An 18,355-nucleotide genomic window follows, 5' to 3' on the forward strand; every position below is an offset into this window, starting at 1 on the left:
ATAATGCACAACTAAAAGAAAACAAAAGAATACCCAAAGAAAACAAAAATAATAAAACCACAAAGGGGGCAGGATTACAAGAGCAGCTAAACATAAAAACAGAAGCAGAATAATGTCTATATTTTAAAAAAGAAACAGAAGGATGAAATCACTCAATAAAATCCCCATCATTCAGCCAACGAATGACATGACATGATACTAAGAAAGTCATGCACAGTCATTACAGCCAGACAAAGAAAGAAATTGAGCCCTTTTTCCTTTTTATTTTCTGTTAACAGCATCTCTATATATAATTCCCTAAAGCGTACCCATGGCTAATCCAGTGTGTGGCAGATCTCAGGAGAGTTCGCGCGAGCAGAAGCACTGTGGTGACTGAGCAGTGAATATTCCATTTACAGATAGGGAGGAGGAGCCTGAGAGTAGAAGCACGCACCATGGTGATTGGGCAGTGGGGATTCCATATGCAGATAGGGAGGAGGAGCCTGTGATGGTTAAGGTCAGTTGGAATGCAACTGTTACTGGTCAGAAGATGTTCTTGATTGTAGAGGAGTGGCTGTGGCGGCAGCAAGGAAGGGCCCGGTCAACCACTGCTGCTCCTGTGGGGAGGAGCAGGAGTGGGGCTCGGGTGAGGATGGGGAGATCTTTGGGGACAGGGGGCTGCAGCTTGGCCAATAGGCGCCAGCAACACTGCAGCCATGACCAAGAGGTGTGAGGGGGTGGAGTGAAAGGATGGAGGAGTGACCAAGAGAGGTGAGGAGGATGGAAGTAACGGGATGGAGGAAGAGGAGCAGGAGTGCGGTTCAGGTGAGGGTGGAGAGATCTCTGAGGGGGGCTGTGGCAGGGGGAGAGGAGCACACAGATGTTCTGCGCAGGTTAAACTAGTTTTATTTTAATATTCATTCTGTTTCTATCTGGAAACTGGAATATTCATTCCAGTTTCTATCGCCCACATTTCCCTTAAAGAATCTAATTATGGTTCTTGATTATTCAAGCTTTATCTGCAATTATATACGGTAATTTTTCTTATTTATAGCTGGGCTGGCACTGAGTCCAGTAAGTCTAGTCCGAGTCAGTGTAGGATTCGGCACTGCATATTTTGCCAGTTATGCTCTGGCTCAAACTGAAATATATTGTTAAGGCAGTAACATGTCTTCCTCATCTCTATTACATCCTGTAATACACGGATTCCAGCTTCCGCTCAGTCTGTCCAAATCACCGGTTTATTCCCAGTACCCAGGACTGGGTTGCCCCCAGAAGTTGAAAGCAAATGTGAATTAAGTTTATTCCCAGTACCCAGGACTGGGTTGCCACCAGTAGTTGAAAGCAAATGTGAATTAAGTGTTGGACTTCTGTAATATGCATGATAAGGTCTTCCAGCTTTGTCTGGCTGCAGTGACTGTGCACAAAACTCTCTTGTTATTTGCATTTCCAGATGCTTCAGGTATGACATTTGAAGCTGAATCCATCCCAGAACCAGAAATTGTTACTCTAACATATAGGCTCGGCTATTTGAAACATCCAAGGATAAAGACACAAATGAGAAAAATTAAATTATCCTACTAGGGCTGGAGTCACCTAATGACGCAGTGGGGAAATGACCTGACTAGCAAGCCAGAGGTTGCCGGTTCGAATCCCTGCTGGTATGTTTCCCAGACTATGGGAAAGTCCTATATCAGGCAGCAGTGATATAGGAAGATGCTGAAAGCAGGGGCGTAACAAGGCTGGAGTGGGCCCAGAGATAAAATTTTAAAATGGGACCCTCGCTGATACACACACACACACACACTTCACATGTGACTTGCCTCTGGGGGGCCCCTCGAGGCGTGGGGCCCCCCAGGCTGCCGCCTCCCCTTGCCTAATAGTAGTTACGCCCCTGGCTGAAAGGCATCATCTCATACTGTGTGGGAGGAGGCAATGGTAAACCCTCCTGTATTCTACCAAGGACAATCACAGGGCTCTGTGGTCACCAGGAGTCGAAACCGGCTCAACGGCACACTTTACCTTTACTAGGGTAGGCAATTAAAACAAGCACTTACCAGTCTTTTGTAGTAACCCTTTGTCAGCATCCTAAACAGTGCAGCAAATTTACCAAAATGTCTCTAGGATACAAAGGCGTAGCAAGGTTGGAATGGGCCCAGAGACAAGATTTTAAAATGCCCCCCCCCCACTCAAAGTCCAGGGCCTCCACACACCCCAGGCCCCAAGGATTTAAGTCTGATATTCCAAAATAAGTATGCTGCCTGGAAATACATTTCACTGAATACACACACGCACACGTCACAATATATAGTGATATACATTGAGTACTATACATTTGTTTTACTTTTAATGCCTAGAACACACTAGAAAGATGAATGATTAAAATGGACCCCTTGCTGCAGATTAGCAAAGGAGACTTTCAACCATGCAGGGTGAGCCTATGTTTGTTTTCTCAGAATTCTGAACAAATTCAGTCAAGTTTGATTGCAGGAGGTTTTTCACAGGAGGCTTTTAAAGCCCTTTAACACACAACTCCTCTGGAATAGAGGTGCTGCATTCACATGTTGGCCAGATTTACCCTGAAGTCCCTGCAAGTTATTGGGGAGCAGTTCACACACAAGAAAAATAAAATAAAAGCACAAGACATGCTTCACAGTTCTCACTCAGACCTTCTGGGTTGCAAAACAACTTGAACATAAGTGCATTTATAAATGAATGAATGAATGAATGAATGAATAAAATAAATATAATACTGTTTATTCCAGAAGTTTTTGTAATTTTCTGCCATGAAACAAGCCACTTATAGGACTTTTTAGGTAGTTTTTTTTAAGCCAGCAAATTTTCCAAGCAGTTTAAAAATAAATATTCGGAGACTTCTCAGTCCCTCCCCCCCCCATATCAAAGCCCTATGGCAAGCAGATGCCTATATATCCGGGTGGGGGGGTGTGATAACCACAAAAAGGAGTTCACACTCTACCTGGCAAATGCTGGGCTGGGTTGGGCAGGGCAGCAAGGGGTCTTCTGCTGCAGAGAACAGTGGTGGCCACTCTGGCTGCCTCCTCCTTCCTGGCTGGCTTGGGCCCTACTCAAGTTCAGGCTTCACAGAGGCCTACACGAGGCCTCCGTGGAAGCCCCGCCCACCCGCCGATCAGCTGAGAGGCGGGAGAAAAGGAGCTCTTTGCTGCTGCCTGGATTGCCGGCCAGGAGAACAAGCAGGTGAGACGGCGAAGAGGGCAAGTGGCTGAGGGGCCTTGGGGCTGGGCAGGGGGCAATGGGGAGTCATGTGAGGTGCCTCTGGGGGGGCCCTCCAGGCAGTGGGGCCCCCAGACAACTGTCTCCCCTTGCCCGATCGTTGTTACTCGCCTGCTAGGATACAAATCATATCAACCATGGGAACTATAGTTCAGTGAGGGTGCTGGGAATTCTTTACCAGAGATCTCTTACCCCTCTACCTCACAGAACTACAATTCCCAGGATTATCTGGGAAGTGTGGATGATCATTCAACTAGTTTAATCCTTTAATATAGATATACTAACAATGTTTTGCTATTTATACAATAGTCTGTACTTGTAGAGCCAAGAAGAACTTTCAGGCATCTCCTCGTGTTTTCAATCCTCCTAAGAGTGGAGAGGTAAAAAAGGGAGAACAGTGTTATGTACCCAATCTTTAAAAATACATGTACTTAATTGTGTTCATTTATGTTCATATGAATGCAGCCTGAGTGATCTTGTAAGAAATTGCATACATTCTAGTGAGGCTTACTCAGAACATGGAGGTGCATTCACATGAGATCTGTGCAATTATTTATTTATTTAATATATTATTAAATTTATTTATTCAATGTTTTATTTATTTATTTATTTATTTATTTATTTGATATATTATTAAATATTTATATCCCACATTTCCATTCATATGAACATTCACGGAGGCTTAAAATGACTAAAAACCAATAACTAAAACTAGCTGAACCGGCGTACAGCACCTGCGCCGCTAATCCCTCCTTGCCGCTTCCCCCACCCCCCGTTCCGCCCCAATCTATTCCCCATCATTTCTGCCCACTGGCTGCCTCCTTTGCCTGGGCCCACCGCCTCCTCCACCCTCCCAGCCCTCATGTCCGCCACAACAGTCCCAGTTGCTGCGCCAGCCTCAGCCTGGCCATTTTCGGGAGCCCACCACCACCGCCACCCACCCAGCTGGGCTCCTCTCAGCCGCCCACCACCTCTTCTCCTCTCGCCGCCCCTCGCTAGCTGCCCCCAGCCGCCGGAGCAGCACCCCCTCGGCCTCCTCCTCCAGGCTCCTCCAACCCCCAACCGACGTTTCCCTCAGTCCCGAACTCTCGCAGCGTGTCGCGAGAGTTCTGCCACCAAATCCTGGGCACACATGGTCCCAAGAGAATTAAATATAATTAAAATGAGACACAATTAAACAAAATTAATAAACAAAATTAATCTCACAAACTGAGAAAAAGAACAGGAGATGGTTGGCATGAATGCTTCCACAACATGCAGTCAAGACGGGTTTGTGTTGAGAGCACTCACCGACCTCACTGAGGACATCTCGAGGTCCCATTGGGGCATCCCTTAATCACATGAGGGGGGTTGTTACTCTGAATTGCCCCGCTCAGGTGCTCCTCCCCTCCGCTGCCTGCCTCCGGTAGCCCAGGGATAGGAGTTCCCCCTGTCCAATGGTGGCCACATCACTGCCCAAATAATCACAAATCAGGGATGGTGTCTAGCGTTGGCATCTTTGGGCAGCTGCCTAAGGCCCCCTAAAAGACCCACTGCTGATCCCTGTGGCCTTCTCTGGAACTGCAGCCTTTCGGGCTGGTGGTGAAGAAGTGACTCTCTTGGGTCCCACCTAGGTAGGAGAGGGTCCCAGAGGTAGGTTGCCACTCGCCAGGACTGGCCTGGAGTCCTCAGGAAACAGCATCAACCTCCAGGAGGCTTCACAGACAGGGCTTCTACCCTGAATCTCCTTCAGAAGAGAGTGTGTGCATTCACACACCAGCCAAACGTACCCCCGAAGTCCCTTCGAGATCCTTGGACAGTCACTCCACACACAAATTGGGCTTTGTCTTGTGAATTCTAACATATCTCTCAAGGTATTTCCAGGTTTTTAAAATGCTGGTTTTAAGCTACTTTTTCTGAAAATGCTGGAGCAAATAGAGAGAGGCACTGATGTAGAATCATTAGCATGATAAGGGAGATACTCTCTTTAGAAATGCAGATGTAGCTCTTTAGTAATCTGGGGGGGGGGGGAACGCCTCTGGCTAGAAGGAAAACATGGAGGCATGCCATGTGAACTTTCATCAAAACAAAACCCGAGAGCAGAGGGGAGGATGAAGTTATTTGCAGCATGAAGCCATGTGCAAATAACTCCCAAGTGAGTACTGAAAGCAGTCCCAAATCAGTTTTAAGGGGTTGATATTGTGGGAAACATTGGGAAAATATACTGGTGGAGGAAAATAAATTCAGGAATAGCTTTTGTTTAGGTTGACAACCCTACCTGGAGGGCAGTGTGCCAAACTCTCTCCCCCTCGCCCCCAAAGCCTGGAGTTGTCCCGGGCAACCATAAGGCCTGCAGGCTGTATGAATCCTGAGGGCACTTCCTCCACCCCATAAGCTGTATCTAGCCTGACAACAGAATTGACATCAGGGATCAGCACTGCTGGACCACTGTAGGCCAGGGCTGATCCAGGTAACCACCACTGTGCCTGTAGCCTTCGCAGGGTGATGAGAGCAACTCGCTTGGAGCCCACTGAGCTAGGAGAAGCAGGGCAGAGGCACACAGTTGGCAGAGGGCCCCCTGAAACCTGGAGCCAGTCCTACACAAAATCCAGCCATTTAAGTGGGGAGGGGTGGGAGTGTGTGTCCAATGAGGCTGGACCCTTTGTGAACCCTGCTGCCTTTCTTGAAGGACACACGTGCACATTTGCGCACACAGTGCACTCTGATGACAACAGGCACACACACACACCCCAGTCCTCCCCGCTGCCGTCAGCAGATGTGCATGTATTTTATTAGCGAAACCCCCCTTGGATTCTGCATACCAGATTGGTAACATTACGGCAACACATTGCTAACGTTTGACTCACAAGAACTTGGAAGGCCGGGATGGGGCGAGAGAGACAGAGGGGAGGGAGGAAAAGAGGGTGTGCATGAGAAACGCAGTCTGGATTCCACGACCCGCATGCTCCATCCCCCAAAAACATTTCCAAAGAAGTTAACTATACCTCGTTTAAAAAAAATTTTTTTTGGGGGGGGGGTAAAAGCAGGCGTTATTACAAATGTTCCTGCCTTGTGTGCGAATTGGGCTTTGAGAAGGAGAGGGAGAAGAAACATCTGCTGCCAAGGGAGGGGACCACAGCAGCTTAGCTAACTTTCTTTTCTTCCGCAGGACATCTCTCTCTCTCTCTCTCTCTCTCTCTCTCAGCCCTCACCCCTCCGCCCCTTGTTCCCAGGGTAGGGTTGGCTGGCTGAGCTTTCTAGGTTTGATAAAGCATTTCCCTCCATTGTCATTCTATACGGCCCTTGGGCCTTTCTTTCTCGCAGCCCCTCCCCTTCTGCCTTCCTCTCTCTCTCTCTCTCTCTCCTCACTGAACCTCAGTAAATCCTGTGGCTTAAGAAAGCAACTGCCTCCTTCGAAGAAGAAGAAGAAGAAGAAGAAGAAGAAGAAGAATCCTTGAGTGATGAGACACTGCCTGCCAGGATTCCACTGAAGGCCCCTGGATGCATGGACTTCATGGGGGTGAGTAGTCCACAGGTTGTTTGGTGCGAGTCCGAGGAGAAGTGGGACGAGGCAGAGTCTGGTAACTGCCCTTGATGTTTGCTGCTGGCTTATTTGCGGCTTCCTACTTTCTCACAGTCGAGAGACTGTGTGAGATGCACACGAGGGGGTTGGCGGTGCAAGCCGCTGGTTCAGCCACGGCCTGCCATTGTGCTCTCTCCTGGGCCGGGAGCGTGCGGCGGGCGGAGGGGGACAGCATCGCTCAACTCAGGGGCCTGCTTCCTCCTCGTGTGACAGTCGCGCGAATCCTACCGCGCTGCCTCCATAATATCTCTGCAAGACTGCAACCCAGGACGAAATCTGGATTTTTTTAAAAAAATAAAATAAAATAAAAAGGAAGATCAGGAGTGATTTCAGTCTCCAGACAGGGACGGACACACTAGGAGAGCAAGATGCTGTTTTGTGCAGCCTTAAAAAAAACCCAAAAACAAACAAACAAACACCCTCTCATTGAGAGTATGCAGATTTCCAAGTTACACAGAATGCGGAGAATGCAAAGCTCGCTATTTGCTTGGCTTTAGAGAGGTTGCTGTAAATGCTGGATGCCTTGCCGTTCCACCTGATAGAAGAGTTCTGTGTGGAAGATTGCATAATTTTACAGTACAAGCTTGTGTGTGTGTGTGTGTGTGTCTATTCAGGAAAAAGAAAATCGCTCTAACTTCATTGGGCTTCCTCTCATGTATGTAGCATTGCCATCCTCTGTTGGTGCATCTTCTTATCCTGTGTCACTGGAGCAGCAACTCGAATAAGCAGCATGCTTCTTTGTTGTCATCCTACGCTTGCTCAGCCCAATATGAGCTGCAATGCTGTGGGATTCTCTTTTTCATGGCAAGGTATAATCCTTGATGGAGCTCTAAAGGGGATTCTAGCTAGTTTGTTGCTGGAGTGCGTACTTCAGGCTGCTTACAGACCGGAAGTTAGCCCTTTCTAAGGGTGATCAGCTTTTATATTTAGAAACACACAGCCCAGGCTTATACATGTTTACTCAAAAGTAAGTCCCACTGTGTTCTGTTAGGTTTAGTCCTGGGCAAGTGTGCCTAGGATTGCAGCCTAGAGGATTTTGTGTAAGCATTCAGAATTGCTATTCGTTTAATCACTCCTCCATTCCCAGTGATGTGCTGATGGTTCATTTTTGTTACTTGATTTTCACAAGACTTCCTGCCGAGCAGTTATTTATTGCAATTGATAGCCCGAATGATCCCAGGGGCTCAGGGCAGATGATAAATTGTGGCCTTTTGATCTGTTTGATAGAAGGGCTTTAGACTCAGAGATAAAGCCAACTGACAAAAGAGGAATACTGAGGCAACGGGGGGGGGGGCAGCTTGTTGAATGGTACTTCAGGGGTCAGAGTTCTTGATGCTTAGAAGCATGGGTGTGCATAGCAATGAAGGTGTAGGTGTGTGTCTGCAGATAGATATAGATATAGATATGAATGACTGTGAAGAAAGAAAGAGTGGATCCTTTTCAAGGTTACCCGTCTGCGTTTATTTACCCAGATGTATTGTGCACTGGATCTGGAGCTGAAATTTGGGGTAGGAGAGTGTGGGAAAGTGTAAAGGTGTCTTCATCTGAATTTGAATGTCTGAATGTTGAAAACGTACAGATTTCACTTTTGAAAGTTAATGTTGCTCAGTTTACAAAATTCAGGACTGTATATACCTCATGATTTTATTATAAAACCCCCAAATACCAGTATTTGAGAATATGGAGGGAGGAGAGGTTCAAATTAGAAGAACATACGTTCTGATTGTTTTGAGCAAATTTGATTGAGATGCGCTTGAGAATGCGCTTCCCACATTCATTTTGGCTCAACCTCTGACTGCACTATGCACTGGATGAATACAGATGACTGTTTAACAAGTAATTTCTTACAGTGTCCCCAGTAAAGCCACCAGGAGAATACAGATGATACACACATCCCTACGTGAGCTGGTCCTGAAATACATACAGTACCTATGCACCAATATGCTGGTGTGCTGAAAAAAACGGGTGGCACACTCTCACAGGGATACTTGATGGGTGGCACACCTCCTTCTCTGTGGTTCTTTCTCCATTATTTTGACGTTCAACATTTTTTCCTGGATTTTGTTGCTGGCATGCAGTGTACCAGTTCTGTCTGGCTTGAGCCTATGTACCTGCACAAGAGTAAGAGCTCATACTGTCCAGGTCTAGTTCTACTTCTGTATGGGAATAAGTCTGCTGCAGCTAAAAGTTGTGTGTGTGTGTGTATGTGTGTGTGTGTGTGTGTGTGTATATATATATATATATATATATATATATATATATATATATATTCCTATGGATAATTACCCAGAAGTTGCACTCAGTTGAATAGGATTTACTCTTATCTAAGCATACACACAGGAGCCTGACTGATGGCTTCTTTTTCATGTTTCTCTCTCTCGCTTCATGTCACGCATCTCCTGGTGGCCTAGCTTAAGATTGCCTTGTGAGATTCCCAGCACATTAATAGAGTCTAAGGTAGGAAGCCTGCTGAAGCGAGTCCCATTTCTAGACAGTCTGTCTTCCCCTTTGCATCAGTTGTGGGATGGAGGGGAATATGGGGTTGGAAACTGGGGTTGGAAACTGACCAACTTGTAAGTACCAGAGATGCTCATTGCCAAATGTCTACAGCTTAGTAAATTCTTTTGAGTCTCAAAGAAAGGAAGCTGAACAAAGAGAGAAGGATGTTTACTTCTTTCTTTGTGGTGTGTTTCCTGGTGGGCTCCGGCAGGGCTTGATCCCTGACAAGGGAGAGGGGAGGGCATGAGGCTTGTTAAGAGGGAGGCATCTCTTGGCTGGAGGAAGGAAGCTATAGGAAGAAAGCGACACATGGAAAGATGTTCATATGGCCCCTCTCGGCCCATTCTTGTATGTATGTTGATGGACAGGACATGGACAGTGAACAAAAGCCAGTGTTGATTTAATTAACCAAGGGGGCTCCTTGTTGCCAGGCTATAGTGGATGCTTTGAACAAAAGATTAGATAAATGCATAGAGGTTAGATCTGTGGGTGGCTGCCAGTTATCCTGTCCAGAAGATCACGCTTCATGTTTGACACTGTTTTGACATTGCAAAAAGAAATACAGAACCTGTTTGGGCAATTTTCTAGGGCAGAGGTTCTCAAACTTGGCTCCCCAGATGTTGTTGGACTACAATTCTCATCATTTCCCGCTAAAGGCCATTGTGGCTGTGGGTGATGAGAATTGTAGTCCATTTGGGGACCCAAGTTTGAGAACACTCATTGTATGATGCATTTCCACAGGGAAATGAATGAGGTATTGGATTAAAGCACAGAATAAGACTATGTACTTGAGCAGTCAAACCCAGGCTAGGGCAGCCCAGCCTGGGTTTGGCTGCCCAAGTACACCACCAGGATCAATCTTGATCCCAGTGCTGCCCTTGCGGGTAGCCCAACTTTTAACCCCGGCCTTTAGCCAGGGTCGTATGTTTGCTCGGGCTGCATGAAGCCCAGGCATACACAGAGTTGGGCACCTAGAGCACCCAACTCCTTGGGGATTCTTCAATGCACCACACTCATTGCGTGTTGCATTGTGGGATATCTGGATTGTCCAGTGCATTGCCCTAGCCTCCAGAGATCCACACTGCTCTACGCAGCCCAAGTTGTGTGGGAGCGCGATTCGCACATCCCACCCATGAGTCCGGATCGTCTGGAGGGAAGGTAAGTTCATCACAACGGCCCACCTGGTCATGTGAAGAGGCTCATTATGTTGAAGTGCAGTAAGCACATCACAGGCAAGCTTCAGTCTTGAGTTGGCCTGTGCTTCCTTGGTCTCCCTCCTCTGTCTGTTTGTTTCATCTCACATTCTGAAGCCTTTTAGAAAATGGATCGAAAGAACATGATTTATAGCTTCAGTTGGTTGGAACAAGCCCTCGCCTTAGCCATTGGCTCAAGTGCTGAGGTGTTGCAGAATGCTTATGAACATCCCAGCTGCTCAGACCTTTTTTAAAAAAAGAACAGTCTGCAGGCAACGTGTAGGGATAGATAGGGGTGTTCTGTTAGTGGGAAGAGATGTAGCAGGGAAGGGAGTAGGCAGAGTTGTTGAAGTATTGGTCAACTGTGCGTGTTGGCCTGCATATGTGCATGCTGTATGCATATGACCTGTGTGCTACAGATTAACCTGACAAACATGTGTTCCTTAGAAGCATGACTGCCAGTTCATGTGAATGCAAAGGGGGGCATGCATGCATGGGATGATTTGCAGGTGGTAGGAAGGGGTGCGTCCCCTTTCCCATGCCTGTTCCCCACAGCCAGAATTGTTCCGGTCTCAGAGCATGGGAGAAACAGTGTTTAAAATGGTAGGGTGGGGTGGGGGACTAGAAGAAAGGAATAACCAGCAGGGGAAAGGATAAGCACCCCGGTCCTGCTGATTTCCCCCCTGCAGATGCCGCCACCCCCGTTTGCATTCTTGTACTGGTACGATGAGAGGAACCTGGGGGCTGAAAACCTTTGAAGCCCTAAATGGCTGAGGACCAATCCTTAAGGGAGGCCTCCTGCCACATGAACCTGGGGAGCACTCCATACACGATTTGGGGTTTTCCCTGCGCATTGGAATTTAGCCCGAATTATGCCTGTACTGAGAAGTTCCACTTTCTATGGTGGTTTTTTAGGATAAGGACAATTCTTCTGAGGTGTATGGAGGGGCCATAGTGGCAGAAAGACTTTTCCTAAAGCCTCGGGCTTTTTGGATTAAAAAAAAAAAACAACTTTGCTGGGAACACTCAGCAAAGACCATTGAACATTTTTAACTTGAGAAACACTCAGCAAGACCATTGATTTTGCCAAGTCAGTGCTCTTGCACAAGTTAAGACCAAGGGAAAAAATAAAATGAGAGAGAGAGAGACTGAGAGAGAGAGAGAGAGAGAGAGAGAGAGAGAGAGAGAGAGAGAGAGAGGATCCTTGGTCAGGGTGGGCCAACTCCCAGCCTTCTGATGAGTCTGCTCTGTTTGGCAGCAGGCGCTAGCCAGGCCGTGGAGGTAGAGTCCTCCCTCCGAGTCAGGCTGCTACAAGTCCCAGGGGAACCTGCAGGAAGGCAGCAAGGCACTGGCTAAGTGAGTGCCACCAAGCCAACGACTGGGCAGGCACCCTCTCAGGAGCTCTGTTTTCTTATGCACCTTATTAACCCTCATCCAGAGTAATGATTTTCTAAACATGAGTAGAACTTCCTACTCCCAAGTAGTCCCATTGGTTGCATCAGTTACATAGTGACTGGCTTTCGTGTGGGCTATGGGGTTGAGACTGCCTTGGTGGGCCTGATGAATGATCTCCAATTGGCTATCGACAGAGGGAGTGTGACTCTGCTGATCCTCTTGGATCTCTCTGCAGCTTTCAATGCCATCGATCATGGTATCCTTCTGGACCGCCTGAGGGGGCTGGGATTGGGTGACACTGTTTTACAGTGGTTCCACTCCTACCTCTCTGGTAGATTCCAGATGGAGACTGTTGCTCTGCAAAGCGGAAACTGAAGTATGGAGTGGAGTTCCACAAGGCTCCATACTGTCTCCAATGCTCTTTAACATCTACATGAGGTTTGGTGCTGGGTGTTACCAATATGCTGATGGCACCCAGATTTACTTTTCCATGTCAACCTCATCAGGAAATGGCACATCTTCCCTAAATGCCTGCTTGGAGGTGGCAATGGGCTGGATGAGAGATAACAAACTGAAGCTGAATGGTTACACTCCCCCTGAAAGATCAGGTACGTAGCCTGGGAATGCTCCTGGACCCAAAGCTTTCCATGGTTTCTTAGACTGAGGTGGTGGCCAGGAGCACTTTTTATCAGCTTCGGCTGATTCATCAGCTACATTAGTTTCTAGAGATGAATGACCTTAAAACAGTGGTACATATGCGGGTAACCTCCAGACTTGATTACTGTAATGCGCTCTGCGTGGGGCTGCCTTTTACGTAGTCCGCAAACTACAATTGGTACAGAATGTGGCAGCCAGATTGGTCTCTGAGACAACACGAAGGGATGATATAACACCAGTTTTGAAAGCACTGCACTGGCTGCCAGTATGTTTCCGGGTGAAATACAAAGTGCTGGTTATTACCTATAAAGCCCTTAACGGCTTGGGACCAGGCTATTTAAGAGAGTGCCTCCTCTGTCATGCACCCGCCCACCTTTTATGATCTTCTGAAGAGGTCCAGTTGCAGTTGCCACAAGCTCATCTGGTGGTGACTCAGGACCAGGCTTTCTCTGTGGCTGCCCTGGGGCTTTGGAATATGCTCCCTGCTGAAATAAGAGAATCTCCTTCTCTGTTTGTTTTCAGGAAGACCCTCAAGACTTTCCTGTTCTCGCAAGCTTTTAATTAGAATTTTAATAATTTGTTTTATATTGTTTTTAGCATGTTTTATGTATTTTAACCTATGATTTTAATGCTGGGATTTGTACACTGCCTAGAGATTTACATATCAGGTGGTATAAAAATATGATAAAGAAGAAGAAATAAATAAATAGTTTATATACACACACACATTCATTAAAATGAAAGTGCTTAGAAGCACACACCATGCATGTGCGGTAGGGCAGGGAAAGGAGATGCGGTATCCTGCCTACTCTAGAAAGCCATTGGCTAGAAGGGACCTGAGAAAGTCCTGGGGTGCAAGCGGTATGAATGGATCATAGGGGAAATTAGAAAGGAACAGAGAGACACCGCATCAAAGCAGCCCTATGAGAATGCCCCCAGAATTGTTATTATTTTGGCTTCAGGCTGCAGTTTCTATGTGGCTTCAATGCAACTGATTAGTCGCATAAGCTCGTGATTAAGCCTGCCATCTGGGAAAGGCCCAGGAAAAGGCAGGCATAACCTCCCTAAATGTCTGCCTGGAGGCAGTAATGGGCTGGATGAGGGATAACAAACTGAGACTGAATCCAGATAAGATGGAGGTACTTATTGTGCGGGGTCAGAACTCAGGAGACAATTTTGATCTGCTGGTTCTGGATGGAGTCACACTTCCCCAGAAGGAACAGGTATGCAGTCTGGGAGTGCTTCTGGATCCAAACCTCTCCCAGATTAAGGCAGTGGCCAGAGGTGTTTTCTATCAGCTTTGGTTGATACGCCAGCTGCATCTGTTTCTTGAGATAAATGACCTCAGAACAGTGGTGCACATGATGGTAATCTCCAGAGTTGACTACTGCAATGAGCTCTATGTGTGGCTGCCTTTGTATATAGTCTGGAAACTGAGTTGGTACAAAATGCCAGCATGGCCAGCATGGTGTAGTGGTTAGAGTGCTGGACTAGGACCGGGGAGACCCGAGTTCAAATCCGCATTCATCCATGATACTTGCTGGGTGACTCTGGGCCAGTCACTTCTCTCTCAGCCTAACCTACTTCACAGGGGTGTTGTGAGGAGAAACTTAAGTATGTAGTACACTGCTCTGGGCTCCTTGGAGGAAGAGCAGGATATAAATGTAATAAATAAATAATAATAAATCTTGGAGTTACCATATTCCTCTTATATTAAAAAAATTACACTGGTTATCAATAGGTTTCCAGGCAAGATACAGGGAGTTGGTTAAAACATATAAAGCCCTAAACAGCTTAGGTCCAGGGTATGTAAGAGAACCTCTTCTTTGCCATGAGCCCCACATCCCACTGAAATCATCCAAAGAGGTTCGTCTGCAGTTTCCACTGGCTTGTGTGGATGGACTCCGGGATGGGCTGTCTCTGTTTCTGCCCTGAGACTCTGGAATGTGCTCCCTGCTGAAATAAGAGCCTTCCAATCTCTGACAACTTTTTAAAAGTCTCTAAAGACTTATTTTATCACCCAAGCTTTTTGACTTCACAGTGGTTTTAAATTGTTTTAAGGTTTTCATTTTTAATCTGTTTGATGTTGTAAACCATCCGGAGACGAAGTTTGGGGCAATCCACAAATCCGAAAAACCGAACAAACAAAATTATATGCGTCTATGAAGTGTTCTTATTAGTGATTATTCAAGAGAGTGTCTCTATCTATGCAGAGTATGTTCCACACTGTTTCCTCACTAAGTGGCTCATGAGGTTGTCAGAGGGTTCTTTTCTCTCTTGCTTTCTAGAAAAGGGGCAGCCCTCATCTGTAATTGGTGGTTAGAGGCACACTGTGGAAGAGCAGAGAGGACCCACCTCATGTCGTATGTGAGGAAACAGTTAAGAGTTGTGAACACCAGGACTCCTATTGCCTTCTGACTTTCCTTCTTCTCTCAGGGCTCATTGGCGTGACGGTTCAAGTCCATGAATACAAATATGAATACGATGAATATTTATATACCGCTTTTCAACCAAAGTTCCAAAAGCGGTTTACATAGATATAAATAAATAAGATGGCTCCCTGTCCACAAAGGGCTCACAGTCTAAAGAAGAAGCACAAGATAGACACCAGCAGCAACCCCTGGAGGGATGCTGTGCTGGGGATGGATAGGGCTATGGGAAACTATGGGAGTTACATAGGAACATAGGAAACTGCCATATACTGAGTCAGACCATTGGTCTATCTAGCTCAGTATTGTCTTCACAGACTGGCAGTGGCTTCTCCAAGGCTGCAGGCAGGAATCTCTCTCAGCCCTGTCTTGGAGATGCCAAGGAGGCAACTTGGAACCTTCTGCGCTCTCTCTCTCTCTCTCTCTCTCTCTCTCTCTCTCTCTCTCTCTCTCCAGTGCATTATGTCAAGTTTCTTTTCAGTTGAAATCATTAGACATATTTTCAAGGGGACAAATGATAAGCCAGATGTCAGTTAGCTCAGAGGCTTAGTGAGGGCAGCCGGTCAGGCAGAGTAGCACCATTGCAGTTTCTTCACCACTGTGCTGTGTTTACTGCAGCACAGTAAAGGGACAAGCCCAGCCAGCCATAAAATACTATTATTAAATTGAGGAGTAAATCAGAGACATATTACTCTGGCAAACTGCTGCTGATTGGACAGCAGCTGCCAGCAAATATTTGCACAGCTGTGGAGCTGGCTCACAGTAGAACAGCAGGAGCAGTCTATCTGAGCAGAAAGAAGCTGGGGCTTGCTGACAGTAGTGTCCTTTAAAGGTTCATAAACATGTTTAACTTGCTCTAAATTTTACCAGTCACTCCCCAGTTTTAGTATAGGGTGCTGCTCAGGAGAGTGGGTGCAAGAACGATCCCCACAGCTGCTTTCACTAACCTTGCCTCCCTTGGCTGAAAAGAGTCAGTGGGAGTGGTGGGTATACTCATGCGCCCTCCAGACCTGTGCACCCTGCCGTTTCTCATGCAAGCCCTATTCAGACATTATGTTGTACCTGCATTCAAAGGTCTGTACATGTGTCTGTGTGAATGATTGTACCTGCACTCATTTTTAAAGTGAACCTGGGTACAGGCCCTTCAAATGCGTGGTATACTGTGTTCAACATACTATGTGAATAACTGTACCTGTGTACACTAAGAACAGTCCCGCTGGGTCAGGCCCCAGGCCTATATAGTCCAGCATCCTCTTTCCCACAATGTCCCACCAGATGCCTCTAAGAAGACCACAGGCAAGAGGTGAGGATATCCCCTCTCTATTGCTTGTGCTCCCCTGCAACTGGTATTGAGAGGCATCTTGCCTCTGAGGCTGGAGGTGGCCTATAGCCACCAGACTAGTAGCCACTGATAGACCTGTCCCCCATGAATTTGTCTAAGCCCCTTTTAAAGCCATCCAAGCTAGTGGCCATCATCACATCCCGTGGCAGAGAATTCCATTGATTGATTATGTGCTGCCCAAATATACTATGAGCTCGTTTACACGACCAGGTGGGGTGGTGGGCGGGTGGGGTTAGAGGAAGGCTAGTTGTACTCACTTTCTCCCCAGATGAGCACTGGATTCCTGCTGGGAGCATGGACCGTGCTCCCAGATGATCCATGCTGCATCTTACAGCACAGAGCTCTGGAGTCTGGGGCGACGTGTCCTGTTCTCTGGATATCCCACAGTGCACCGCACATGTGTGATGCATTGGGGGATTCCCCCCGGAGACAGGTGCTCTAGGTGCCTATGTCTGTGTACACTGGTCATTAACATAGCCCCAGTGAACACACGATCCCAGAGTCTGGGTTGAAGGCTTGCTCAGGCCCTTAACTCTGGCTAAGAGCCGTGTTTCAAAGTGGGGCTAGGTGGTGCTCCTCTGCCGGGATCGGGCCTGATCTCGGTGGTTCTCACACGCAACCTAAACAGGCTGGGCTTCCCTAGCCTGAGTTAGGGTGCATGTGAGAACAGCCCCTATATCAACTGGATCACCTTTATCCACATGCTTGTTGACACTCTTAAAAGAACTCCAAAAGGTTAGTGAGGCAAGACTTGCCCTTGCAGAAGCCATGCTGGTTCTCCTTCAGCAAGGCCTGTTCTTCTATATGTCCCTTAAGTATGCTTCCCATCAATTTACCTGGCACAGAAGTTAAGCTAACTGGCTTGTAGTTTCCCGGATTCCCCCTGGATCCCTTTTGAACATTGGGGTTACATTAGCTACTTTCCAGTCTTCTGGTACTACAGAGCCCGATTGTAGGGACAAGTTATATATTTTTACTAGAAGATCAGCAATTTCACATTTAAGTTCCTTCAGAACTCTTGGGTGGATGCCATCTGGCCCTGGTGATTTGTTAATTTTTAGTTTTTCAAGACAGTTTAGATCAGAACATCCTCTCATCACCTCAAATTGGCCACTGTACACTCATTGTACAAGTGTTGAATATAGACTTGTATACATTTCACAGAAGCATGTGAAATGGTGGGTTTTGCTCAACAACCTGGCTCTTTAGTTTGTGGCTCAAACTACACCTGGGTTATATGTTTTAAAAACAGTAAAATAAACTAAAGTGGGATTCAGGTTTTTTAATGAATACAATGCAAAGAAACAAAATAAAGGAGGTGCTAAACAGAGTTTGCTGTTTGTGCAAACCGCCTCAATTCTGTGTAGAGGTGCTGAATATTTCCAAGGGATCACTCAGGTTTTCTGGGAACAAAATTCTATCCCACCCCTCTTTCCATCCAGGGTTTTAGTGCAGAAGCCCATTTGTTATCGTGGCCCTTCAGAGCCACCCCTTGAAGTATCCAGCTCTTTAATCTTCTCTCCTATCTCAGCTTCTGCAGCTGCCTGACCATTTCTCTTCTCTAAGCTTCCGCCAGTTTATTTTGCCGCTTGATAAGACGGTGCCCAGAGCCAAATATTTATTGCAATGATTTGTGCCTTAGGACAGAAACCTGACTTGCAGGAAACGCTGATATTCAGCAATCTCCTCCCCACCCCACCCCACGATTACCAAGAACAAAAACGGAGATATCTGAGAATCTGTGAAAGTGGCTTGGTTGAGTGGCTCAAAAATTGCTTGGTTGAGTGGGTCAGTCAGAACTGTAGGGCATGTCTTGACATTTAACATGTAGTGGCTTAGGCATATGTCAAGCCACTATTGTGAGGTTGTGCCCACACTGACACTGAAGTGGTTTTTAAGCTGGCATCAAGTCACACTTGGACATGAGGAGGAGCATTTACAGATCCTGGCGGGCTACAGATTTTTACACTTGTGTCCATCATCACTTTATTTATTTCAAGACTTTTTTCTACCAAAATCATAGGTATCCACATTAATCCACTATGGG

At 46.7% G+C, this 18,355-nt stretch overlaps 1 protein-coding gene across 2 annotated transcripts in view; it reads left to right on the forward strand.

The window, feature by feature from the left end:
• Window positions 1-6,098: 6,098 nt before the first annotated feature.
• HDAC7 (histone deacetylase 7) overlaps window positions 6,099-18,355 on the forward strand; it is a 248,207-nt gene continuing 235,950 nt past the window's right edge. Inside the window, exon 1 of one of the 2 annotated variants that reach the window (XM_053297649.1) lies at window positions 6,099-6,730. In XM_053297649.1, coding sequence (XP_053153624.1) covers window positions 6,712-6,730 — 19 coding nt within the window. In that variant the 5' untranslated portion in view covers window positions 6,099-6,711. The remainder of the gene's footprint in view (window positions 6,731-18,355) is intronic. The other variant, XM_053297653.1, reaches the window with a different exon arrangement.

Source organism: Hemicordylus capensis, chromosome 2 (genome assembly GCF_027244095.1).
Source record: "Hemicordylus capensis ecotype Gifberg chromosome 2, rHemCap1.1.pri, whole genome shotgun sequence".
NCBI classification, from domain to species: domain Eukaryota; kingdom Metazoa; phylum Chordata; class Lepidosauria; order Squamata; family Cordylidae; genus Hemicordylus; species Hemicordylus capensis.